This window comes from Stegostoma tigrinum, chromosome 35, assembly GCF_030684315.1.
Source record: "Stegostoma tigrinum isolate sSteTig4 chromosome 35, sSteTig4.hap1, whole genome shotgun sequence".
Taxonomy (NCBI): domain Eukaryota; kingdom Metazoa; phylum Chordata; class Chondrichthyes; order Orectolobiformes; family Stegostomatidae; genus Stegostoma; species Stegostoma tigrinum.
The window spans coordinates 3,935,077-3,962,085 of NC_081388.1; the positions used below are offsets into that span (position 1 = coordinate 3,935,077).

Consider the following 27,009-nt stretch of genomic DNA (forward strand, 5'->3'; position numbering starts at 1 on the left):
CTATCCCTCCCTCCCACCTCAAGCCGCACCTCCATTTCCTACCTACTAACCTCATCCCGCCCCTTGACCTGTCTGTCCTCCCCGGACTGACTTATCCCCTCCCTACCTCCACACCTATACTCTCCTCTCCACCTATCTTCTCGTCTATCCATCTTCAATCCACCTCCCCCCCTCTCCCTATTTATTTCAGAACCCTTTCCCCATCCTCCTTTTCTGATGAAGAGTCTTGGCCTGAAATGCCAGCTTTTGTGCTCCTGAGATGCTGCTGGGCCTGCTGTGTTCATCCAGCTCCACACTTTGTTATCGTGCATTCTCCAGCATCTACAGTTTCCATTAGCCCAGGATGGACATGTTGTCCAAGGAGTGGGAGGGGTAGTTGAAATGGTTCGCGATGGGAGGTGTAGTTGTTTGTTGCAAACTGAGTAGGTGTTCCGCAAAGCAGTCCCCAAGCCTCCACTTGGTTTCCCTGATGTAGAGGAGGTGACAACAGGAACAGCGGATACAGTATGCCACATTAGCAGATGTGCAGGTCAACATCTGTTTGATGTGGAAAATCTTCTTGGGGCCTGGGATGGGGGTGAGGGGGGAGGTGTGGGGGGAGGTGTAGGGGCAGGTGTAGCACTTCCTGCAGTTGCAGGGAAAACTGCTGGGCGTGTTGGGGCTGGAGGGGACTGTGGAGTGGACAAGGTAGTCCCAGAGAGAGTGGCCCCTCCAGAAAGCAGATAAGGGTGAGGAGGGAAAAATACCTTTGGTAGTGGGGTCAGATTGCACTCATCCAGGCAAGCTGAGCGTGCTCTGATGTTTTAGCTGGTATTTTTTTTCCTTGATTCATTCACAGAATTTATTGCCCATCCTTATTTGCCCAGAAAGCAGTTCAAAGTCAACCACATTGCTGTGGGTCTAGAGTCACATGTATGCCAGACCAAGTAAGCATGGCAGATCCCTTCCCTAAAGCACATTAGTGAGCCAGATGGGTTTTTCTAACAACTGGCAATGGATTCACAGTCATCTTTAGATTCTTAATTCCAGACATTTACTGAATTCAAATTCCACCATCTGCCATGGTGGAATTTGAACCCAGGTGCCCAGAACATATCTGGGTCTTTGGATTAACAGCCCAGCAATAATACCACTAGGCCGTTGCCTCCCCTGGTTTCATACACAATAGTTAGGAACATAGGAATTAGGAGTGGGAATAGGCAATTCAGCCCTTTAAGCTTGCTTCACTATTGAACATGCTCATGGTTGATTTTTAACCTGGTCTCAACTCCACTTTACTGCCTGCTCCCCGTAGCCCTTTATCCTGCTTTTTGTCAGAAACATAATTCCTGAATGTGCTGATTGATTCTGCCTTCACTGCTCTCTGGGGCAATCAGTTTCACAGTTTCCCAACCCTTTGAGAGAAGTAGTTTCCCCTCATCTCCGTTTTGAACCTCGCTCCTCTCACTCTATATCTATGACCTCTTGTTCAAGACTGGCCCACAAGAGGGAGTATCTGTTCAGCATCCACATTATGAATCCCTTTTCGTGTTCTCCATATCTTAATCAGATCCCCTGTCATTCTTCTGAACTCCAGCAAATACAAGCCCAAGCTCTTTAACCATTCCTTGTACCAGAGCCCTGTCATCCCTGGAATCAACCTGGTGAACCTCCTCTGAACTGCCTCCGTACTAGCACATCGTTACTCCAGTAAGGAGAACAAACCTAGACACAATATTCCAGGCATGGTCTCACCAATGCCTTATATAATTGTTACATCACTTCTTTACATTTATAATCCAGTCTGTTTGCATTAAATGCCAGGCTTTCATTTGCCTTTCTTATTATATTTTATGTTCTTTGATATTTCATGTAAGGAGTTGTTATTTGTGAAACAGCCTTGAAATTGACAGGCTGCATCCCACCCTAGACTGAGTTGGTCTCATATGTCTGCCCATGTGTATTGCAGTAAAGGTTGCTGAAGATCTGATTCTATTTTTTGTATGATCTGAGACTTCGAAGGCCTGGTCCAGTGCCTCAGCTGCTGTCCTGGTCCCTGCAGTTCACCTGCGCATTGGATAAACACCATTGTTGGCAGACAGATTGTCAACCACGCTAAAACATTTACAGAACTGACACGTTCCAGTGCCAGCGCATTTTCATTTTGAGCTAATTGCTCAGTGTTGCAAAAGTAGTGAAACTGCTGAGCCTTCCAATGTCCTTGTGGGTCATGGGAGCTTTGTTTGGAGTTGGAGAGGGGGAAGCAGCTGTTGTTGCTTTCTCATTGCATATAAACATTGAATGGTGAGCAACCAAGCCATTTAGCCCCTCTAATGTTGCTCGCAGTGAGCTCTGATCATGGACGGAGAGCGGTTCGCAGGGAATGTTGCACCCTCTGAGAGACCCTGGAGGAAAGGGAAAACCGTGGGTGCCAGGGTAATGAATGAATTGTTAAGGTTAATGTCTTCCTGTTTCAGTCTGCACCACAAGAGACCAGGGAGCGTAAGTCTGTGACAGTCGAGGAACATCCATCATGTGTGTATCTTTACACTGAGGACGACACAGATGAAGTCTATGGAGCGCCTCAGATCAAGCATGTGGGAACTATTTTCGAGGAGGCGAAGCAGGAGCTCCTGAAACTACTGCGTATTGAGGTGGAGATCTATTATTTCTTACTGACCATAAGACGTAAGTACAGAAGTAGGTCATTTGGCCCATTTGAGTTTGCTCCACCATTCATTGTCATCACTGTCGTGCAGATACAGAAAACTTTGAAGTATTATCAACTGTTGGAAGGATATTGATAAGCTTCATTGATTTAGGCAGAATCAGTTGAAACCTTAAGACAGCATTGGATAATAATCTCAAGGGAAACAGTTTACAGGGTTATGGGGAAGCGGTCTAGAGAATGGAAATGCTCCTGTGGCGAGCTGGCAGAAACTTAACAGCTTGAAATACCTTTCCTGCCGTAACCAACGTCGGATTGCTGCTATTCATGTTTTAGCCCCTCAAATGGTTCCTCTATGTTGCCTCCTCTGATGTACCGATGGTTCCATTCTTGCCTGTCTTGTCATTACATGCTTTTGATTTGTGTTCTGACAGTCAAACTCATGGTCCATTCTCACATGTGAGATGCCTTATACTTGGCTCTACCCAGCTACATCTCCAATTGACCCAATGGCTGTTAGTACTTGAGCAACAACAAGTTAGAGGTTTCTCATGCTTTTAATGCCACAAGCCTGCATTGATCCTTGTCTCGGCTTGCACTTCCAGAATACCCATCTCTCATTCCAGTTGCCCTTTTGACTCAGAAAGGTCAGGCTTCTGTGTGTGGGTTGATACCAGTGTACAACCGAGCCTGGCCTTCCCAAGGGTTTGGTCATTTGAGACAGAGGAGGAGAAATTGCTTCACTAATGATGGTGAATCCGAGGAATTATTTGTGACGTAGAGCTGTCAGAGCTGGATGGTTAAGTATTATCAAGGCTGAGATGGGCAGATTTTTATGGGGAAAAGGCAGGAAAGTAGAGTTGAGAATGATCAGATCAGCCATGACCTCATTGAATAGTGGAGCAGGCTCAATTGGCTTAGTGGCCCACTTCTGTGTCTTACAGTCTTCTTGTCTTTTCCTACGCTGTATCACCCTGTATCTTAACCCTGCTACTCGTCCTGTGCAATTGCTGCCCTGTGTAAAACCACCATAGCCCTATTGAATCATAGGACTGTTGTCTCATTAGAGAAAGATAACTGATGGTGATTTAACCTGAGCATCGTCACGCCTCAGATGAGGGGAGAGGAAAGGAGTCCTTCACAGTAACCTGAAGCTGTAGTGAACACGCAGCTAGATCCTCTCTGATGTTAGCCATGATGTGGAGGTGCCGGTGTTGGACTGGGACGGACAAAGTCAGAGGTCACACAACACCAGGTTATAGCCCAAAAGCTTTATTTGGAATCATACTGTGCCTGACAAAAGGGGCTGTGCTCTGAAAGCTTATAAGATTCCAAATAAACCCGTTGGACTATAACCTAGTGCCGTGTGACTTCTGATTTTCTCTAACGCTGACCTCGGTTTAAACCTTTGCGTTTAATGATTTTTTTTGTCCATTTTCCCTAGGACCCATCTCTTCTTAACAACCGCGTCACCTTGCACTATGCCAAGCCTGGAAGTGTACTGGCCCGTCAGGGAGACCAGGTAGGTACAGTTGCAAGCCGGAGCATCTACGTTGCTGAGTCAGTGATTCCATTGGCAGAGATTTGGGTGAACAGCATTCACGGCTATGGAGCATCACAGAAGAACTTTTTTCCCAGTGAAATATTTTTATAATTTACTCTCTGTTGTGATGTAGTAAACATAACAGCCAACTTGTGCATAGCAAGATCCCACATCAACAGCAAGACACGTTTTTTTTCTTTGAGGGTAACTAGTTTGGGAGATAGTCCCTACTTTTTATTGAAAATGTGCTCAGGGTTCTTTTACTTAAGAGTGCATGTGCGGCCTGAGTATAATGTGTTGTTTGAAAAGAAGCACTTCTGCAGCATTCCACCAGTAATGCAGCCATGTATCTGAGATGGGATTTGAACCCCCCCCCACCCCGAATTGTTCTGTGGGATGTGGGTGTTGCTGCAAAGTCTGTACTTGTTGCCGATCCTCAATTGCTCTTGAAGTAAGTGCTTTTCAGAGGACAGTTAATTGTAAATTGGAGTCACATTTGGGTCAGACCAGATAAGAACTGCAGATTTCCGTCCTTTAAAGGACCTTAGTGAAGAAGTCAGGCTTTTATACAACAATTGATAGGAGTTATCATGGTCACAATTACTGAGACTATCTTTCAGATCCTCATTTTATTATTTGGATTTAACTTTCACTAGCTGCCTTGGTGGCATCTGAGTGCATGCCCACAGAACATTAACCTGGCCATTTGATGTGCTAGTCCAGTGGTGTAGAAACACAGAAGATAGGAGCACAAGAAGGCCATTCAGCCCTTCGAGCCTGCTCCACCATTCTTCTCAATCGTGGCTGATCATCCAACTCAATAGCTTAATTCTGCTTTCTCCCCATAATCTTTGATCCCATTTGCCCCAAATGCTAAATCTAGCTTCCTCTTGAATACATTCAATGTTTTGGCATCAACTACTTCCTGTGGTAATGAATTCCACAGGTTCACCACTCCTTGGGTGAAGAAATGTCTCTTCATCTCTGTCCTAAATCGTCTGTTCTGAACCCTCATACTGTGACCCCTGGTTCTGGAAACACCCACCATCGGGAATATCCTCCCTGCATCTACCCTGTCCAGTCCTGTTAGAATTTTATAAGTCTCTGAGATTTTCCCTCATTCATCTGAACTCTAGCAAAAACAATCCCAACCTAGTCTGTCTCTCCGCATACGTCACTCCTGCTATCCCCAGAATCAGGAACAAAAACAAAGTTGCTGGAAATGCCCAGCAGGGCTGGCAGCATCCGTAAAGGAAAAAGCAGACTTAATGTTTTGGATCCGGTGACCCTTCCTCAGAATCAGCCTGGTTAACCTTCATTGTACTCCCAAGAGAACAAGAGTATCCTTCCTCACAAAGGGAGACCAAAACTGCACACAATATTCTACATGTGGCCTCACCAAGGCCCTGTATAACTGCAACAAGACAACCCTGCTCCTGTACTGGAAACCTCTCGCAACATACCCTTTGCCTTCTTTACTGCCTGCTGCACCTGCATGCTTACTTTCAGTGACTGGTGCACAAGGACACCCAGGTCCTGCTGCACACTCCCTTGTCCTAATTTATAGCCATTTGGGTAGTAATCTGTTGTCTTGTTTTTGCAGCTTAAGTGAATAACTATACATTTATCCAGGTGCGATGGATACAACATACCACATTGGCAGATGTGCAGGTGAACATCTGCTTGATATGGAAGGTCATTGCACCCAGTGTGGCTCCCTCTACATTGGGGAAACCAAGCTGAGGCTTGGGGACCGCTTTGCAGGACACCTCCGCTCGGTTCGCAGCAAACAACTGCACCTCCCAGTCACGAACCATTTCAACACCCCCTCCCATTCTTTGGATGACATGTCCATCATGGGCCTCCTGCAGTGCCACAATGATGCCACCCGAAGGTTGCAGGAACAGCAACTCATATTCCACTTGGGAACCCTGCAGCCCAATGGTATCAATGTGGACTTCACAAGCTTCAAACTCTCCCTTTCTCCCACTGCATCCCAAAACCCACCCAGTTCTTCCCCTCCCCCCACTGCATCACACAACCAGCCCAGCTCATCCCCTCCCCCCACTGCATCCCAAAACCAGCCCAGCCTGTCTCTGCTTCCCTAACCTCTTCTTCCTCTCACCTATCCCTTCCTCCCACCTCAAGCCGCACCTCCATTTCCTACCTACCACCTCATCCCGCCTCCTTAACCTGTCCATCTTCCCTGGACTGGCCTATCCCCTCCCTACCTCCCCACCTGTACTCTCCTCTCTACCTATCTTGTTTTCTCTCCATCTTCGGTCCGCCTCCCCCTCTCTCCCTATTTATTCCAGTTCCCTCTCCCCGTCCCCCTCTCTGATGAAGGGTTGAGGCCCGAAACGTCAGCTTTTGTGCTCCTGAGATGCTGCACGCTCCACACTTTGTTAACTGGCTCTGCGTTGTCAGCTCTACTAGTTACATCCTCATCGAATTCCGGCAGATTTGTCAAGCATGATTTCCCCTTCATAAATCCATCCTGACTTTGTCTGATCCTGCTGCTGCTTTCTAAGTGCTCTGCTATAAAGTCCTTGATAACTGATTTGAGAATTTTCCCCACTACTGATTTTAGCCTCACTGGTCTATAATTCCCTGTTTCCTCTCTACCTCACTTTTTGAATATTGGAGTGACATCAGCTACCCTGCAATCTGCAAGGACTGTTCTAGAGGCTACGGATGACCACCAATGCATCCAGTATTTCTCAAGCCACTTCCTTAAGTACTCTTGGATGTAGGTTATCAGGCCCTGGGGATTTATCTACCTTCAATCCCATCAATTTTCCCAGCACCATTTCTCTACTAATATTTATCTCCCTCAATTCATTCTTCACTAAATCCTGTGTTCTCCAACATTTCTGGTATCTGATTTGTGTCCTCTTTTGTGAAGACCAAATCGGACAACATATTCAGTTCCTTGGCTATTTCTTTGTCCCCTATTATTCATTCCTCCGTTTCTGTCTGAACAGAACTTACATTTGTCTTCACCAATCTCTCTTTCTTCACTTACCGTTGGAAACTCTGTGTGTCAATCTTTATGTTCCCTGCAAATTCACTTTCATACTGTATTTTTCCCATCTTATTCAAGCTCTCTTGGTCCTTCTTTTCTGAATTCTAAACTGCTCCCATTCCTCAGATATATTAATTTTCTTGGCCAATCTGTAAACTTCTTCCTTGGAAACCTCTAATTTCCTTGGTAAGCCATGATCTCAGCCCTCTTACCCATTTTGCTTTTGTGCCAGGCAGGAATGAACACTTGTTGCAGTTCCTCCATGTGTTCCTTGAAAGTTTGCCATTCCTATCCACTGTCATCCCTTTATGTAGCTCTCACCAATCTATCAAGGCCAAATCACCCCTCATCTTCATAGTTTGCTTCATTACGGTTCAGCAACCTAGTCTCCGAATCAACTACCCCACTCTCCATCTTGATTTTTTAAAAAATTCTATCATGCTCTGGTCGCTCATCCCCAAGGGGTCTCGTACAGCTCGATTGGCAATGATTCCCTTCTCATTACACAGCACCTGATCAAGGATGGCTTGTTCTCTAGTCAGTTCCTGCATATATTCAAGGAAACCATCCCGTATACATTGCAAGAATTCCTCCTCTACAGCGTTGTGGCTAATTTGATTTGCCCAACCTATGTACAGATGAAAATCCACCCACGATCACCGATATTCCCTTATCATTTGTATCTCTAATTTCCTGTTTAATACCATTCCCAACATCACCACTGCAGTTTGAGGATCTGTATATGACATCCACTGATTTTTTTTTGCCCTATGGTATTTCTCAACTCGACCCATTCAGACGCCACATTGTCAGAGCTAATATTCTTTCTCACTAATGTGTTAATTTCTGCTTTAACCAAAAATGCTGCCCCACCACCTTTTTCCTTTTTGCCTGTGCTTCCTAAATACTGAATACCCTGGGACATACAGTTCCTATCCCTGTTCACCCTGCAGCCATGTCTCCCTAATCCTGATTATATTGTATCTATTTGCATGATTAGTTTATCCACTTGATGCCCATGCTGTGTGCATTAAGGCACAAAGCCTTTAAGCTTGTCCTTTTAAGAGTGTTTGTCCCCTCCTTATTTTTCTCGATAGCCCTTTATGAATCTTGTCTTGGTTTCCCTATGTCACTTTTCTTATTCCCTTTTCTAATTTTAGTTTTAGCCCTTGCTCCCTCCTCCTCTGACTCCTTAGATAGATTCCCATCCCCCCGGCATGTTAATTTAAACCCTTCCCAACCGTTCTAGCAAACAACACCCCCCCCCCCCCCCCCCCCCACCCCAGGACAACAGCCCCTGTCCTGCCCAGGTGTAACCCATCCAATTTGTATAGGTCCCACCCACCTTCCTCAGAACCAGACCCAATGCCCCAGGAATCTGAAACCCTCCCCCGGCACCATCTTTTCAGCCACGTATTCATCTGGTATATCCTGTCGTTTCTCCTCTGACTAGCACGTGGCCCCAGTAGTAATCTTAAGATCACTACTTTTGAGGTCCGATTTCTTAACTTTCTTCCTAGCTCCCTGTATTCTGCTTTTAAGACCTCATCCCTTTTCTTGCCTTATTGTTTGCACCGATGTGTACTACAACCACAGGCTCTTCACCCTCCCTCTCCAGAATGCCCTGTATCCACTCCGAGACATCCTTGACCTTAGCACCAGGGAGGCAACATAACATCCTGGAGCCTCATTTGTGGCCACAGAAATGCCTGTCTATTCCCCTGAGAACTAAGTCTCCTATAACTATTGAGAGAACAAAGTGTGAAGCTGGATGAACACAGCAGGCCAAGCAGCATCTTAGGAGCACAAAAGCTGACGTTTTGGGCCTCGACCCTTCATCAGAAAAGCGGGATGGGGAGAGGATTCTGAAATAAATAGGGAGAGTGGGGGAGGGGGACCGAAGATGGATAGAGGAGAAGATAGGTGGAGAGGAGAGTATGGGTGGTGAGGTAGGGAGGGGATAGGTCAGTCCGGGGAGGACGGACAGGTCAAGGGGGCTGGATGAGGTTTGTAGGTAGGAATTGGAGGTGTGGCTTGAGGTAGAAGGAGGGGATAGTTGAGAGGAAGAACAGATTAAGGAGGCGGGGACGAGCTGGGCTGGTCTTGGGATGCAGTGGGGAGAGGGGAGATTTTGAAGCTGGTGAAATCACTGGAATGGAATGTCTAATTCTGGGAGCAGATGCAGCGGAGTTAAAGGAATTGGGAATAGGGAATGGAATTTTTACAGGAAGTTGGGAGGAAGGAGGTGTATTACAGGTAGCTGTGGAGGCGGTGGGCTTGAAATTGACATCGATTTGTAGGTGGTTGCCTGAGATGGAGACAGAAAGGTCCAGGAAGGTGAGGGATGTGTTGGAGATGGTCCAGGTGAACTTAAGGTTGGGGTGGAAGGTGTTAGTGAAGTGGATGAACTGTTCGAGCTCCTCTTGGGAGCGTGATGCGGCGCCGCAACAGTCATCAATGTAACGGAGGAAGAGGTGGGGTTTGGGGCCTGTGTAGGTGCAAAAGAGGGACTGTTCCACGTAACCTACAAAGAGGCAGGCATAGCTTGGGCCCATGTGGGTACCCATGGCCACCCCCTTTGTCTGTAGGAGTTGGGAGGAAGCGCAAGAAAAGTTGTTGAGGGTGAGGACAAGTTCGACGAGGCGGATGAGGGTGTCGGTGGAGGGGGACTGGTCAGACCTGGGGGAGAGGAAGAAACAGAGGGCCTTTAGGCCATCTGCATGGGGAATGCAAGTGTACAGGGACTGGAGCCCATGGTGAAAATGAGGTGTTGGGGACCGGGGAATTGTAAGTTCTGGAGGCAGTGGAGGGCGTGTGTGGTGTCACGGACGTAGGTGGGGAGTTCCTGGACCAAGGGGGAGAAAATGGAGTCCAGATTGGTGGAGATGAGTTCGGTGGGGCAGGAGCAGGCAGAGACAGTAGGTCAACCAGGGCAGGCGGGTTTGTGGATTTTGGGAATGAGATAGAAGCGGGTGGTGCGGGTTTGGGGAACAATGAGGCAGCTTCCAGCAGTGAGCCTAACCCTCCCTCCACTGACCCCTTCACCCACCTCCAATCCAAGTCGTCCTCCTGGACACCACCCCCAGGCCTTCTACCCTCCCGCGACCTCTTCATCTCCAACTGCCGTCGAGACATCAACCGCCTCAACCTCTCCACCCCTCTCACCCACTCCAACCTCTCCCCCGCAGAGCCCTCCGCTCCCTCGGCTCCAATCCCAACCTCGCCATCAAACGAGCAGACAAGGAAGGCGCAGTTGTAGTATGGCGCACTGACCTTTACATCGCTGAGCCCAGACGCCAACTTTCCAACATCACCACCTACCGCCCCCTTGATCATGTCCCCCACCCCCGAGCACCAAACCATCCATGACCTCATCACCTCAGGTGACCTCCCACCCATAGCCTCCAACCTCATTGTTCCCCAACCCCGCACTGCCCGCTTCTACCTCCTTCCCAAAATCCACAAACCCACCTGCCCTGGTCAACCTATTGTCTCCGCCTGCTCCTGCCCCTCCGAACTCATCTCCACCTATCTGGACTCCATTTTCTCCCCCTTGGTCCAGGAACTCCCTACCTACGTCCGTGACACCACTCACGCCCTCCACCTCCTCCAGAACTTCCAATTCCCCGGTCCCCAACACCTCATTTTCACCATGGATGCCCAGTCCCTATACACTTGCATTTCCCATGCAGATGACCTTAAGGCCCTCTGCTTCTTCCTGTCCCACAGGCCCGACCAGTCCCCCTCCACGACACCCTCATCCACCTAGCCAAACTCGTCCTCACCCTCAACAGCTTCTCCTACTTCCTACAGACATGAGGTACCCGCGTGGGCCCGAGCTATGCCTGCCTCTTTGTAGGTTATGTGGAACAGTCCCTCTTCCGCACCTACACTGGCCCTAAACCCCACCTCTTCCTCCGGTACATTGATGACTGTTTCGGCGCCGCATCATGCTCCCAAGAGGAGCTTGAACAGTTCAGCTACTTCACCAACACCTGCCACCACAACGTTAAGTTTACCTGGACCATCTCAAACACATCCCTCACCTTCCTGGATCTCTGTCTCCATCTCAGGCAACCAGCTAGAAACTGATGTCCACTAACTCCCACAGCTACCTGTAATACACCTCTTCCCACCCACCTTCCTGCAAAAATTCCATCCCCTATTCTCAATTCCTTTGCCTCTGCCGCGTCTGTTCCCAGGATGAGGCATTCCACGCCCATACATCCCAGATGTCCTCATTCTTCAAGGACCACAACTTTCTCCTAGCAGTGGTCGAGAACGCCCTCAACCAGGTCTCCCGTATTTCCCACAACTCATCCCTCACACCCGCCCCCGCAATAACCGCCAAAAGAGAATCCCCCTAGTCATCACATACCACCCCACCAACCTCCGGATACAACACATCATTCTCCGACACTTCCGCCATCTACAATCCGACCCCACAACTAAAGACATTTTTCCAACCCCACCCTTGTCTGCCTTCCGGAGAGACCACTCTCTCCGTGACTCCCTTGTCCGCTCCACAGTCCCTTCCAACCCCACCACACCCAGCACATTCCCCTGCAAACCTCAGGAAGTGCTACACCTCCTCCCTCACCCCATTCCAGGCCCCAAGATGACTTTCCACATCAAGTAGATGATCACCTGCACATCTGCCAATGTGGTATACTGCATCCGCTGTACTCGGTGTGGCTTCCTTTAGATTGGGGAAACCAAGCGGAGGCTTGGGGACCACTTTGCAGAACACCTCCGCTCAGTTCGCAACAAACAATTGCACCTCCCAGTCACTAACCATTTCAATTCCCCCTCCCATTCCTTAGACAACATGTCCATCCTGGGCCTCCTGCAGGGCCACAATGATGCCACCCGTAGGTTACAGGAACAGCAACTCATATTCCACTTTGATACCCTCGGGCTGCAGGGTTCCCATGTGGATTTCACCAGCTTCAAAATCTCCCCTCTTTCCCCCCGCTTCACTGCATCCCAAAACCAGCCCAGCTCGTCCCCACTTGCCTAACCTGTTCTTCTTCTCACCTACCCCCCACCCCACCTCAGTCCGCACCTCCATCTCCTACCTACTAACCTCATCCCGCCCCTTGACCTGTTTGTCCTCCCCGGACTGACCTATCCCCTCCCTACCTCCCCACCCATACTCTCCACCTATCTTCTCTATCCATTCTCGGTCCGCCTCCCCCACTCTCCCTATTTATTTCAGAACCCTCTCCCCTCCCCCTTTTCTGATGAATGGTCTAGACCCGAAACGTCAGCTTTTGTGCTCCTAAGATGTTGCTTGGCCTGTTGTATTCATCCAGCTCTACACTTTATCTCGGATTCTCCAGCATCTGCAGTTCCCATTATCCCCTATAACTATTGCCCTGGCAGAAACTTTACCCCTCCCCTCTGCTGCAGAAACAACCATAGCGCATCGAATTTGGCTGCTGCTGCTTTCCCTGAGAGGTCAAGACTCCTGAATTGTTGACCGCTTGTGCATAATTGGAATATAATTGTGCATAAAAGTGCAGGAGTTTGTCAGCGCAATAGCTGTCATTCTGTTGACTGTAAAAGGAAACCTGCAGAGTGCCCGACTGTACTGTATGATAATGCCTATGCTGGCAGCAAGATGGAATGTGTTGTCATCTCTCCTGATTGCAGGATGTCAGTTTACATTTTGTGCTGTCGGGCTACCTGCATGTTTACCAGCGAATGATTGACAAGGAGGACGATGTGTGCCTATTTGTGACTCACCCTGGAGAAATGGTGGGCCAGCTTGCTGTCCTGACTGGTGAGCCACTGATCTTCACTGTCAAAGCAAATCGTGACTGCATCTTCCTTAAGATCTCCAAATCGGATTTCTATGAGTGAGTATTGGCAGGTATTTATCTCTGTTTTGTGTGCTGAGCTTTGTGCAGAGTTTGTGCGAATGCAAAACTTCCTTAATAATCATAGAACCCCTACAGTATGGCACCATACCATTCAGCCTATCAAGTCCACTTTAACCCTCTGAAGATCATCCCAACCACATCTCCCCCTGCATTTCCCATGGCTAAACCACCTAGCCCTGCACATCCTTGGACACTGGGCAATTTAGCATTGCCGATCCACTCAGCCTGCACATCTTTGGACTGTGGGACTGGAGCTGACATGGAGCAAATGTGCAAACTCCACACAGCCAATCTCCCAAGTGTAGAATCGACCCTGGGTCCCTGGCTCTTTGAAGCAGCAGTGCCAGCCCACTGAGCCACCATGCCAACCCTTCTTCACCATGTGCTGTTGTGCACTTAGCTTTGGTGCAAGTTGAAGGAAGTGTGTGTTGTCAGCTGGACAGCCTTGTTGTGGGTGTTGCAGCCTCAGGGATTGATTCTGAGATAATGCCTGCCTCGAGGCTGGCTGAACTGAATATGGAAACCTCAAGTGTTTTAAATAAAGGCCTCGAACTCCCATTCCGTAATTGCCGATAAGCTGTTTTAGAAGGTATTTAAAAGTCATCCACATTGTGGGTCTAAAGTCACATGTTGACCAGACCAAGTAAGGATATCTTTCCAAAAGGGCATTCATGATCCAGGAGAGCTTTTGTGTCAGTCAACAATGGTTTCATTTTCACCACTAGGTTTATAATTTTCTCAATGCATTTTAATTCCGCCAGATCAGATGACACAGTGAAATTTGAGCTCAATCCCCCAAGTTGATGTGGAGGACGTATTAGCCTAGCGGCATTACCGTCCCACCACCGGTCTCCCCAGTCCCTGCTGCAGACAGAGATGCTTGACTAACCCTTCAATGCAGCTGATTGCAATAGCTGGTCCTTGTGACTCTGCCAGAGATGTTTCACAGCTTGTGAAGTAGTTTCCTCCCATCATACATGCGGCTCCTTAATGTACAATATGCAGATGACCTCCCAATTATCCTTCAGTGTGAGGCATTCCTAGCCCATCAGTTTAAATGCGACCAGTACATTAGTGCCACGTTTATACCTCTGTCCCTGAACCTCTTTCTTTAAAAGCAGGGGTGTGTGGTTGCATTTTCCCTTCTATGTATGTAGAATGAATGATGAGCTCTAATCTTATATACACTAATGCACATGTGCAGCATCAATAAGCAGCCTCCTTACTGCTGTATTGTTGCTACTGATGGGAGCAGTTGCTAAACTGACCTGTTCCTTTTACTGAATAGGATTTAAGTAGAAGTATTTCCCAACCTCTGCATAACTATTGTCTTTTATTTTATTGAAAAGTTTAAAATCTCTTTCAGGACAAGTAGGACTTGATACTTTGATAAGCAAAGGGGTGAAAGTTTTTCAGGGAGAGGTGGGAATGTGGAGTGATCAGATCAGATCAGCCATGACCTTATCGAATGACCAAGCAGGCTCAATGATTTGCTCCTCCTCACCCTATGTTCATATTCAGCAGGCTAAGGGAGAACAACTGAAAATGTTATTGTCTGTCCAATCACCTGAAGTTCTCTCTGTGCGTGACGAGATTGATAATTTTGGTGTAGCTGTTGAAATTTGGTCGGCGTGGAAAAGTTGGACCGAAGGGTCTGTTTCCCTGCTGTATGACTCTAAATCATAATTCAGTGTCTCCCAAACTCTGCATCACAAAGCTGCAGCTGGGGTTGGGAGATATGGTCATGGGATATTGAGCTCTAAGGAAGCAATACTTGCAGAGGAACTAGAACTGACATCTGACAGCTGCAAGGCCCCTTTAAGCATTTAGGTTGATGGACTTAGCCTAATGAACAACTCTGAGACCCAACTGCTGGTGCAAAAGATAGCCACAAATTGGCAGGGATAATGGGAACTGCAGATGCTGGAGAATTCCAAGATAACAAAATGTGAGGCTGGATGAACACAGCAGGCCAAGCAGCATCTCAGGAGCACAAAAGCTGACGTTGCGGGCCTAGACCCTTCATCAGAGAGGCTCTCTGATGAAGGGTCTAGGCCCGCAACGTCAGCTTTTGTGCTCCTGAGATGCTGCTTGGCCTGCTGTGTTCATCCAGCCTCACATTTTGTTATCCACAAATTGGCAGGTTTCTGTTTGGAGAAATGCTGTCTTTGCATTATCTTCCTGTTGTTCTCCACCCCCTGTCTCCCCTACCCTCCACTCACCACAAGTCTCCCACCCCAAACCTCCACTCTGGCAAAGACTGGGCCTTTAAAATGAAAGTGGAAACAGTGTGGGAATAACTGTTATAATTCACCCTCAGGTTTATAATGAGAGTAATGTTGTCAGCATTTTAAATCAGAGAGATGAGTTGCATTTCAGGCCACTGAGGTTATGTGCAGAAGAAGGCCCTCTTGGGTGCGCTCTGATTTATCCATCACCAAAACCTTGTTGATCTCCAAGGCTTCCCAGTCCATGTTAATGTTTTCATCCCTCTAACCTTGTCATCTTCCAACTCCTCCTTTCCCCTCCTTACCTGTTGTTGCCAAAATGTCTATTCATTTGGTTGTGGTTTCACCCATATTCCCATCTCAATTCTCAATCCCACCACTGCCTTTACCACCCACCTGATTAGTCTCTTAATGCTTTCTATTAATCTGTTTTTCACACCTCTTTGCCTCCCCTGATGGTCCATTTCACACAGGGAAGAGAATGACTGAGTGGTATTATCGCTAGATGGTAAACCCAGAGACCCAGGTAATATCCTATGGACCTAGGTTCGAATTCCACCTTGGCAGATGGCTAAATTTGAACTCTATGAAAATCTGGAATTAAGAGTCTAATGACGATCATGAAACAATTGTTGATTGTCAGGAAAAACCCATCTGGTTCACTAAAGTTCCTTGGGTAAGGAAGCTGCCTTACCTGGTCTGGCCTACATGTAACTCCAGACCTACAGCCAGTTGACTCTTCAGCTTCCCACTTGGCAATTGGGGATGGGCCTACCCAGCAATGCCATCATCCCATGAATAAATAAACTCCATTCTTTAGTTCAGGCTGATATACTGTTCTGCTGCAAAGGGTCATGTTCCTAAATTACAGTGATGTCCATCATTGAGGAGTTTATTGGGTGAATGGGTCATTGTGGTGATCTGCAGTTGTTGAAGTGACTGCCTGCACATCTGCTTCTCACTTTGCACTCAGTATAGAAGTCACGTGTGTCCAATGTCGAGAAATGAGGCTGACCGCAGTGGATACCGAGTGGTGTTGGCAGCGAGTGCTACAAAGTTTAATGTTTTTGTTAAACCTTGTATTCATTTTGCAGAATAATGCGCGAACAGCCTAACGTGGTGCTCAGTGCTGCACATAATGTGGCTGTCAGAATGTCACCATTTGTACGGCAAATGGACTTTGCAATCGACTGGATGGCAGTAGAAGCAGGCCGTGCCCTCTATAGGTAAGCCAATGCTGACGTGCACAGTCTCAAGCTTCTTCTAGCATAATTTTGAAGGTAAATTTCATCGGTGAGCTGCTGAAGGGCTCAATTTTGTTGTCAATTTAACTAATGGCACTTGATCTTTAGCTTCATAGAGACCTACCACCCAGGAAAAAGCCCTTCAGCCCATTGTGCCCATGCTGGTCACAAGAAAGCAGTTAACCATTTTAATCTATATAATACATGGCCCTGTTAGATACTGTTTAATAGCAACAACTGGTTGTGCAATTTATTGCACAACACTGGCCGTTCAGCCCAGCTACTTATGCCAATATTTTTGGTCCACGACACACAATTCCAGAATTATTATAACGCAGATGGAGGCCATTCAGTTGATTTGTGTCTGCACTGGCTTTTCAACCCAGCGCCATTACCGAGTGCCAGCCTTTTGCCTTGTCCACATATCTTTACACCATATTTCTGTCTAAATAATCATCCAATGCTGCCTCAAATGACTCTGTTCAGCCTTCCTCCTCCACATGCCAGTCAGTCATTCCATGCCCTAATTACGCACTGTGTGAAAACGTTTCTTTCTCACATTGTCCTTGCTGCTTCTGTACATAATTTTCAATTTGTCTCGTTTTTGCTCCTTTTACGAGTTGGACAGTTTCTACCGATTAGAATATACTGCGTTCAGCCCACTCATGATTTTGAAAACCTCTATCAAAGCTGAACATCATGATCGTCCTCCAATCATTTCATCTAACCCTATTCCTCCGTTCCCTGCTCCTTTGTGGGCTTGGATGCATCAATGCTATTTGCATCAACAACTCCATCTGTGAACTGTTCCGCTCCGGATAAGTGAGCAGTGCAGTGCTCTTAGAACACAGCATAACCTGATTAGAGAATGAGGGCATCGTTGCTACAATCCTACACCCTTATCTCCAACTAAATCTAGCAGGGCATATAGCTTCTGAATGCAGAGTACAGATTGTGAAGGAAATTAAGACTAATTAAAATTGAAATATAGACGGGTGATTAAGAAGATGTGCAGTGCACTTGCCTTCATTGCTCAGACTTTTGAGTATAGGAGATGGCACATCATGTTGAGGTAGTATGGGACATTGGTGGGGTGTCTTCTGGAATACTGATTCCAGGTCTGGCCACCCTGTTATAGGAGGGATATTATTATATTGGAGAGAGTTCAGAAAAGATTAACCAGGATGATATAGGGACAAAGGGTTTGAGTTATAAGGAAAGGATGGAGAGGCTGGGACTTCTTTCACTGGAGCGTAGGAGGTTGAGGGTGACCTTTATAGAGGTTTATAAAAATATTGCGGGGGGGGGGTACAGATAAAGTAAATGGCACGTGTCTTTCCCCGAGCGTGGGGCATTTCATTGAGGCATTCAGGAGTGCAATAGATTGTTCCCACTTAAATATCAAAGTGAAGAGTTTGAGGAAAAAGGTGGTGGAGTAGCACTCAGTTAAAATGCTCAGGGAATTGGTGCAGGCACAATGGACTGAATGCTTGTCTCCTGCACCGTAACAATTCTGTAATTTGTTCAGTTTTCTCTGCAGGAATATAATCTGGTTGCTGTGTCATCAGTTTTTCTCCTTCCATTCAGCCATCTGTGAATTAAGGCCCCAGAATAACTGTTAGAGACAGTGACTGTTGAATTCATCCATTGTTATGGGGCCAATTTAGTGATTTAAAACTGTGTGTGGTTCTCAAACAATAGGGCTTATTGGGAGAGATAGTAGGAACCGCAGATGCTGGAGGATCTGAGATAACAAGGTGTAGAGCTGGATGAACACAGCAGGCCAAGCAGCATCAGAGGAGCAGGAAGGCTGACGTTTCGGGCCTAGACCCTTCTTCAGATATGGGAGAAACGCTTCTGAAGGATCTTAGTGTTCTGAATATAGATATTGTCACGGTTGGGGCCAAATTGGCAAGCCCTGAATGTGCACTGTAGTCCAATGGGGACGATCTTGTTCCGTAGGCAGGTATTAAGAAAGGCATTGTGGCTGTAGTACCTGGTTTGCTTTAGGTCGAGCAGTTTCAAGGCCGAAGAGATTACAAGAGAGTTGCAGTGGGAGAGAGATCCACTGAGGTTATTCCGGAGGGAGGATGGTAACTTCTTCAGGGTAGGCATCCTTAGAAGAGGCTTCGCAGTGGGGTTAAAATTGTTTCACAGATAGCAGGAACTGCAGATGCTGGAGAATCTGAGATAACAAGGTGTAGAGCTGGATGAACACAGCAGGCCAAGCAGCATCAGAGGAGCAGGAAGGCTGACCTTTGGGCCTAGACCCTTCTTCAGAAAGGCATATTGGGAGCACTGGTCATTCCTTGCACTCCCCCCCCACCCCCACCCACCGGGCTCTTCAACCCTGATCATCTCCCACCAACGCACTTCACAGATCCTGAGTGACTCGAGGTTTTCTTTACTGCCTCCTTTGCAGTTTACCAATTTGTCTGTGCTGGAACATCACTAATACACTGTCTGTTATGCAGCATTTCTTGCACTGGGACACTGCAAGTAAGTGGGACCACAGCTTTATTCCAGGTCCGGATGATCAGAAGTATTTTTAGTCGTGCACTCAAAAGGGTGTTACCACAGCCGTGGACGGTGTAGCGTTCTTTTGTGGCCTCCTTTGAAAGTCTCACTGCACTTCCCTAAGTCTGCAGACCCCATTTATTTGAGAGTTACTGATTTTAAAAAGCTACCTTTCACTTGCAGAAGACAATCATTGGAGATTATTAGCGAGAGGTTACAGCATATTGTTTGTAGTGATCATGGCGTTATACCTGTCTCTGTGCGGAAGTTTGACAGATTTCATTCTGCGAGTGTGAACAACAGCCATCGGTGTTCTTTCCACATTCCTGGTTAATCAGATGAAGCTACCTTTGCGCTCACTGGCTGCCTGGTGGCCCTCTAGCTGTCTGATTCTCTCTAGCATCTTTGTTTCAATTTGCAGGCAGGCTGACCGATCAGACTGTACCTATATTGTCCTGAATGGGCGACTGAGGTCTGTGATCCGCAAGGCTAACGGCAAGAAAGAACTTGTAGGAGAATATGGACGTGGAGATCTGATTGGAGTGGTAATTAGTTCCCTTCCCATGCTGTTAAAAGATTGTTTGCATTCTTGTTTGCTGAGGGGAGTGAAAATACCAGCCGTAACTACGGTAGTCAGATGATCTTGGTTTGTTCCTTTAAAGAAAAAGTGGCCATGTGAACCAGGATTGCCAAAATCTGATTCATTTAATAAATAATCATTTGCTTCTTAGCACCCCTGGCAGTATAATGAACAAATGGACTGACTTCTGCTTGAGTCAGTGTTCAGTGGCTGACAGAATATCTCCAGCATGAGTTTTGTTGTCTTCGTCCCATCCATTCACTTTCTGCCCTGTGCGCGTGTGTCACCAGATCCATGTGAGAGCAGTCGATTGAGGGCACTTCTAACTGAAGCAGTTGAAACCCTATCACAGCACTCAGCCCCAGCCTCCTGTTCGCACGTTGATCCTGACCAGGAAGAACGCTCGGCTGCCTCTTGAATATAAATTGGCTAGAAAATTCTATGAGTTATTAATGAAAGAAACAAGTTTGGATGAGGTTTGAATTTCATGGGCAATATATTAGCCCTTGAGAAGTAAAGTGAATGACCAATTAATAAGGACAAATGTCTCTTCATTGTGGGCTAGCTGGTACAAAACCATTCATATTTCCTTCACCCACACTACTGGATGATGGTCTGAACATCATTTTGCCAAGTCTATTTGGTTTAAACAAACCACTTGTATCTGGACTGACGTAACACTCAGACTGTCAAAACCCCAGTGAAACCATTAACATTAATGTTCTGAAGTGTGACTCATGAGGCAATTGCATTGTACTGTGACAAACTAGGTGGGTGGATAGTCTGTTCCTTGCCTCTCATTTTCCATCCTTTTGTAACTTGCCTTACCTTTTTAGTTTTATTTCTCTTTCCATTTCAGGTTGAAGCCCTAACTCACCAGCCCCGCGCCACTACAATGCATGCCGTTCGTGACTCTGAACTGGCCAAGTTACCCGAAGGAACACTGAATAATATCAAGAGAAGATATCCTCAGGTTGGTTGCCAAGCCCAGATTGGCCTTCTCTGCTGATGTGATGCTTCGAAGTATGCATCCCATCTCGCTCCATTTAGGAGATTGCTAAATATTCTCTCAGCTCACCTGTGTGTGGCTACTTGAAGTGCTATTTTAAAATAGTGGTAAAATAATCCAGAACGTAGCCAGAGGGTAGATATTTTTAATTTGTTTACAGGATATAGGTATCACCAGCTAGGCCAGCATTTATAGCCCCTCCCTAATTGCCATAGAGAAGGTGTTGGTGAGCTGACTTCTTGACTGCTGCTGTCGCACAGTGCTATTAGAAAGGAAGTTCCAGATTTTAACCCAATGACAGCAAAGGAACAGCGACATGTTTCCAACTCCGGGGGGACTCCATGTCTTGGAGAGGAACATGATGTTTCCATTTACCTGCAGCCCTTGCCCTTATAGATGATCGTAGTCGTCGTGTGTTTGGAATGTACTGTTGAAGGAACCCTGGATGAATTTATCTGGCTGCTCCTCCTCACCGAGGAGTTAAGTGCAGGCTGATTCCTTTTCACAACGTGATGAAAAACGCCACCGGGGTACCTCCTGATAACAGTGGTTGTCACTGGCACTTGTTGCTTTGTGGACCTGTGAAGCAATTGAAATGGAGTCGGCTGGATTTCATTCTACTCAGAGAAACCTATTACATGGATTTTACTCCATTTCTGTTTAAAGCTGCAAAAAGAACTAAGTTTAGTATAAAGTATGTTGGAAAGTGCAACACCATACTTGGGGAATTTATTCCACTCCCAAACAGTGTTTGCTCAAAGCTCCAAGGTTCCATCACAGCAATTAGCATCAGCGCGCCAATCGCAGCATTGACTTCTGGAAGCTCCTGCCATTCATTGACCTCGAGGTCTGCGCAGCCCGTGAGAAAATTAGACAGAACACCGGGTGGGAGACCCTCAAAAAAAGAAAAACATTTAACAGTCTACTCCATTATCTTGTTTTTGGAGGTTATTCTTTAATTTTTCAGTTGATCAGGTGGACTCTGTTTTACAGTTACTTAATTTAAGCCTGTATCTTTTACCCTGAACAGGAAGAGAGAGAGAGAGAGCGCAATGCACTCCATCTGCAGGCTCTGGATACTTTTCTCCTCTGCAGCTACACTGGCAGTTACAGCTTTTTAACACTTTGCATCTCAACCAATCAGAGGTCTGTTGTCAGGCAGAATTTCCTTGACTCGAAACATACTTTGTGCCACTTAGTCTCATCCTCCTTGCTTCAAAAAGCAATGTTCTATTGCTCAGTTCCACAAAATCTAACACTTACTTTTAAGTTGCAAAACTCTCCTGTTACTTCCTGTTCCAACAGCCCAACTTCCATTTGATAATTCCACAAAACAGAAGCATTTGATCCCTTTATAAGAAAGGTGTCAGTTTTTGTTCTCTGCGTTCCTGAAACATGCTGTGATTGTATTAAATGAGCCATTTTGCCTTTGTGCTGAAGTCCCTCTCAAGTTGATAAACTCAGGATTTGCTGGTGGGGCTGTTGTGCAGTGATATTACTTTTCGGAGCTCTCAACATTTTGTCTGACACAGTCTAGACGCCTGTCTCAAATGCTGGTTCATATTCAAATGCTGGGTCTGCAGTGAGATGAAAGGGAGTTCTGACTTCTCATTATTTTTCACCAGCGAAGTTCCATTGGAGAGTAAGGTTGTTTCCAGTTAGCCAAGTCCATGGATAATTCCAAGGTATTTTTCAGTCCATACATGAGATCAAGGCGCAAGACATAGACTCATAGAGTCATACAGTTGCACAGCACGAAAACTGATCCTTGGGTCCAACTAATCCATGCCGACCAGATATTCTAAATTAATCTAGCCCTATTTGCCAGCATTTGGCCCATATTCCCCCTAAACCCTTCCTATTCATGTACCCAGCCAGATGCCTTTTAAATGTTTTAATTGTACCATTTAGACTTGCTGAGTTTCTCTAGCCCTTTCTGCTTTTATTTCAGAATCTCTAGCAACCACAGTATTTTGTTTTTTGTAACTTGATTTGAATCTCTTCTGTCACACTTGGGAATCTATTATCACTTACATATAAATGTGTACCATCTGTGAATAGGAAGGCAAATAACATGTTGCCATTTGTTGAAAGGTGAAGGGAATATAATGTAGGGATATTTTGTTGCAGTTGTGTTGTGAGGCCACATCTGGGGTACTGTGTACAGCTTTGACCCCCTTGTTCAAGAAAGGATGTAAATAGGCATATGGATGTTAGTATAAGGGTAGGGGTGGTGGTGAAATACACCTTAGGTGCTAGCGAGTTTTGAGAAGATTTGTTACTCAGGTTGAGGTTCTGGATGTGAGTTTGCTCGCTGAGCTGGAAGGTTCGTTTTCAGATGTTTCGTCACCATTCTAGGTAACATCATCAGTGAGCCTCTGACGAAGCGCTGTTGTTATGTCCCACTTTCTATTTATCTGTTTAGGTTTCCTTGGGTCGGTGATGTCATTCCCTGCTCCTTTTCTCAGGGGATGGTAGATTGGCTCCAGCTCAACATGTTTGTTGATGGAGTTCCGGTTGCAATGCCACGCTTCTAGGAATTCACGTGCGTGTCTCTGTTTGGCTTGTCCTCGGATGGATGTGTTGTCCCAATCAAAGTGGTGTCCTTCCTTATCTGTATGTAAGGATACGAGTGATAGTGGGTCATGTCGTTTTGTGGCTAGTTGATGTTCATGTATCCTGGTGGCTAGCTTTCTGCCTGTTTGTCCAATGTAGTGTTTGTCACAGTTCTTGCAAGGTATTTTGTAGATGACGTTCGTTTTATTTGTTGTCTGTATAGGGTCTTTTAAGTTCATTAGCTGCTGTTTTAGTGTGTTGGTGGGTTTGTGGGCTACCCTGATGCCAAGGGGTCCGAGTAGTCTGGCAGTCATTTCGGAAATGTCTTTGATGTAGGGGAGAGTGGTTATGGTTTCTGAGCCCGTTTTGTCTGTTTGTTTGGGTTTGTTGCTGAGGAATCGGCGGACTGTGTTCATTGGGTACCCATTCTTTTTGAATATGCTATATAGGTGATTTTCCTCTGCTCTGCGTAGTTCCTCTGTGCTGCAGTGTGTGGTGGCTCGTTGGAATAATGTTCTAATGCAGCTTCGTTTGTGGGTGTTGGGATGGTTGCTCCTGTAGTTCAGTATTTGGTCCGTATGTGTTGTTTTCCTGTAGACACTGGTTTGAAGTTCCCCATTGGCTGTTCGCTCTACTGTGACATCTAGGAATGGCAGAATGTTGTTGTTTTCCTCCTTTTGGGGAACTTCAAACCAGTGTCTACAGGAAAACAACACATACGGACCAAATACTGAACTACAGGAGCAACCATCCCAACACCCACAAACGAAGCTGCATTAGAACATTATTCCAACGAGCCACCACACACTGCAGCACAAAGGAACTACGCAGAGCAGAGGAAAATCACCTATACAGCGTATTCAAAAAGAATGGGTACCCTATGAACACAGTCCGCCGATTTCTCAGCAACAAACCCAAACAAACAGACAAAACGGGCCCAGAAACCATAACCACTCTCCCCTACATCAAAGACATTTCCGAAATGACTGCCAGACTACTCGGACCTCTTGGCATCAGGGTAGCCCACAAACCCACCAACACACTATAACAGCAGCTAATGAACTTAAAAGACCCTATACAGACAACAAGCAAAACGAACGTCATCTACAAAATACCTTGCAAGAACTGTGCCAAACAGGCAAAAAGCTAGCCACCAGGATACACGAACATCATAGCCACAAAACGACATGACCCACTATCACTCGTATCCTTACATACAGATGAGGAAGGACACCACTTTGATTGAGACAACACATCCATCCTAGGACAAGCCAAACAGAGAGACGCACGAGAATTCCTAGAAGCATGGCATTCCAACCGGAACTCCATCAACAAACACGTTGGGTCCAAATCAATCTACCATCCCCTGAGAAAAAGAACAGGAAATGACATCACCAACCCAAGGAAATCTAACCAGATAAATAGAAAGCGGGACATAACACCAGTGCTTCGTCGGAGGCTCACTGATAATGTTACCTGGAATGGTGACGAAACGTCTAAAAACTAACCTTCCAGCTCAGCGAGCAAACTCACATCCAGACCTTAGGATTAGGGTAAAAGTTCGGTACAACATCATGGGCCGGCGGGTTTGTACAGTGCTGTACTGTTGTATGTTCTATGTGATCAAAACACCTTGGAGAGCATTCATTCAACTGATTTTTGGCAATGGTAGAGGTTATCTTATGAGGAAATTTTGAACAGGCTGGACCTGTACCTGTTGGAGTTTAGAAGAATGAGTGATGCTCTCATTGAAGCCTTCAAAATTCCGGTTGGACTTATCAGAGTAGATGCTGAGAAAGGATGTCTCCCCTTGTTAAAGGGGATGAGAACAAGAGACATAGTTTAAAATAAGGGGCCTCCCATTTAAGAGTGTTAAAGCCATACAGCATGGAAACAAGGCCCTTCAGTCCAACCAGTCTATGCTGATCATAATCCCAAACTAAACTAGTCCCAGTAAGATGTCGGTGAATATTGTTTCCTAAGGATCATGAATCTTTGGAACTCTCCTCCCCAGGGTGCAGCAGAACAGGTTAATTGAATAATTCTAAGGCTAACATAGGTAGATTTTAGTCTAACAAGACAGTCAGAGGTTATCAAGAGTAGGCAGGAATGTGGATTTAAGGTAGCTATCAGATCAATCACAGTCATATAAAAAGGTGAATCAGGTTCAAGGATATCCTGCCAAATCATATGTTTATGTTTTGATGGTAGTGCTTTTTCACTATTTTGTCAAATTGTTTATGCATTATAGGTAGTCACTCGGTTGATTCACCTTCTGGGTCAGAAGATCCTGGGTAACCTGCAGCAGGTGCACGGGACATTTCCAGGTAGGACACTTAGCCATAGGATTCTGAACTGAGTCAGACTTCAAATGCTCATATCCTCCTCCCACTCAGCAACCGCCTGGAAATGTAAGAGCAGGTGCAGTATGTCTGTCTGATCCCTGCTGAGAGCCAGCAGGTATAGCTGATGTTAAACATGCTCCTTTCCAGCACAGTCAGCAGTACTTTGTCTTTTGTGCTGTGATGTATTGGTGTCTTCAGATGCTCGGTCTGCCTGCACACAAACGATTGAATGTGCAAAGTCCTGCCAATTGGGACAGTTGGAATAAAATGTAGACCTGCAACAGATAATTGAAATATAGTTATACAGTTATGCCTAGGGACTCTAGAATAATAATGTCTTCTGTGTGGAATAGAGGTGGGCCTCTGGTAAATCCATCTGTGGGTCTGTCAACGTTCTTACAAACCTGGGGGGTGTCTACCACCTGGAAAGAGAGCAAACAGCTAATACCGAGGAGTACTACCACTTAGAAGTTCTCCTCCATGTCATGCAACCTGCCGACCTAGAACAATGCCACTGTACCTTCATTGTCAATGAGTTAAAGTCCTGGAACTCCTTCCCAGATAGTTCTCTTTGGGTGTCTCTACACCACAGGTGCTGCAGCAGTTTTTCTCATGTGTTCATGGGTGTGAATATTGCTGATTAAGCCAGCACATTGCCCTTTCCTAATCGCCACTTTCTTGAGGGTGGCTAGGGATTGGCAATAAATGCTGGCCATGCCATTGACCCCCAGGTCCCACAAGCGAATCTCTATTCCGACAGGAGACAGCTCACATGCAGTGATCAGATGTCTCCTGAGCTTCAGTGTTAAGATTTTACAATCTTAAATGGGCAGATTATCTTAAGCACAGCATTTCCAGAACAAGCTGTAGTTATTGCCCAAGTCTTCCATAAACCCATAAAACGTAGAAGTAAGCCATTCATACCATCTAATGTACTCTGCCATTCAATGAGGTCATGACTGATCTAATAATCCTCAACTCTACTTTTCTGTCTAATCCCCATAACCCTTGATTCCCTTAATGATTAAAAATCTGTCTATCTCAGCTTTGAATATACCTGTGCTTAAAGAACCAGCCTCACAGCCCTCTGCTGTAAAAAAAATTTCATAGATTCACTGATCTCTGAGAGAAGAGATTCTTCCTCATCTCTTTTTTTTAAATGGGTGACCCCTTACTCAGATGATGGCCTTTATCCTTACTCGTATCGGGCTATCACCACTTAACACTGTGTCTTATTTCAGAATAATGCACCACTCTATTCGTTCCAAGACCTAAGTTTCTCTGGGCTTACTAAGCAACATGACGTGGATGTAAAATTGTAACTTGAAGAGATTTTAGGAATTGAGTCGAATCATCAGGCTTTCTTCCTGTTGTGAAGAGTTGACAATCAGAGTGGGTGTAACCAAATGTCTAGCTGGATATCATTGATA

At 46.1% G+C, this 27,009-nt stretch overlaps 1 protein-coding gene across 13 annotated transcripts in view; it reads left to right on the forward strand.

The window, feature by feature from the left end:
• pnpla6 (patatin-like phospholipase domain containing 6) overlaps positions 1 to 27,009 on the forward strand; it is a 170,928-nt gene that overhangs the window by 75,300 nt on the left and 68,619 nt on the right. For all 13 annotated transcript variants that reach the window (XM_059639836.1, XM_059639834.1, XM_059639833.1 and 10 more), the window contains 7 exons: positions 2,457 to 2,633; positions 4,092 to 4,169; positions 12,871 to 13,076; positions 16,423 to 16,554; positions 19,511 to 19,634; positions 20,529 to 20,642; positions 25,486 to 25,561. In XM_059639836.1, the coding sequence (XP_059495819.1) occupies positions 2,457 to 2,633; positions 4,092 to 4,169; positions 12,871 to 13,076; positions 16,423 to 16,554; positions 19,511 to 19,634; positions 20,529 to 20,642; positions 25,486 to 25,561 (907 nt within the window). The remainder of the gene's footprint in view (positions 1 to 2,456; positions 2,634 to 4,091; positions 4,170 to 12,870; positions 13,077 to 16,422; positions 16,555 to 19,510; positions 19,635 to 20,528; positions 20,643 to 25,485; positions 25,562 to 27,009) is intronic.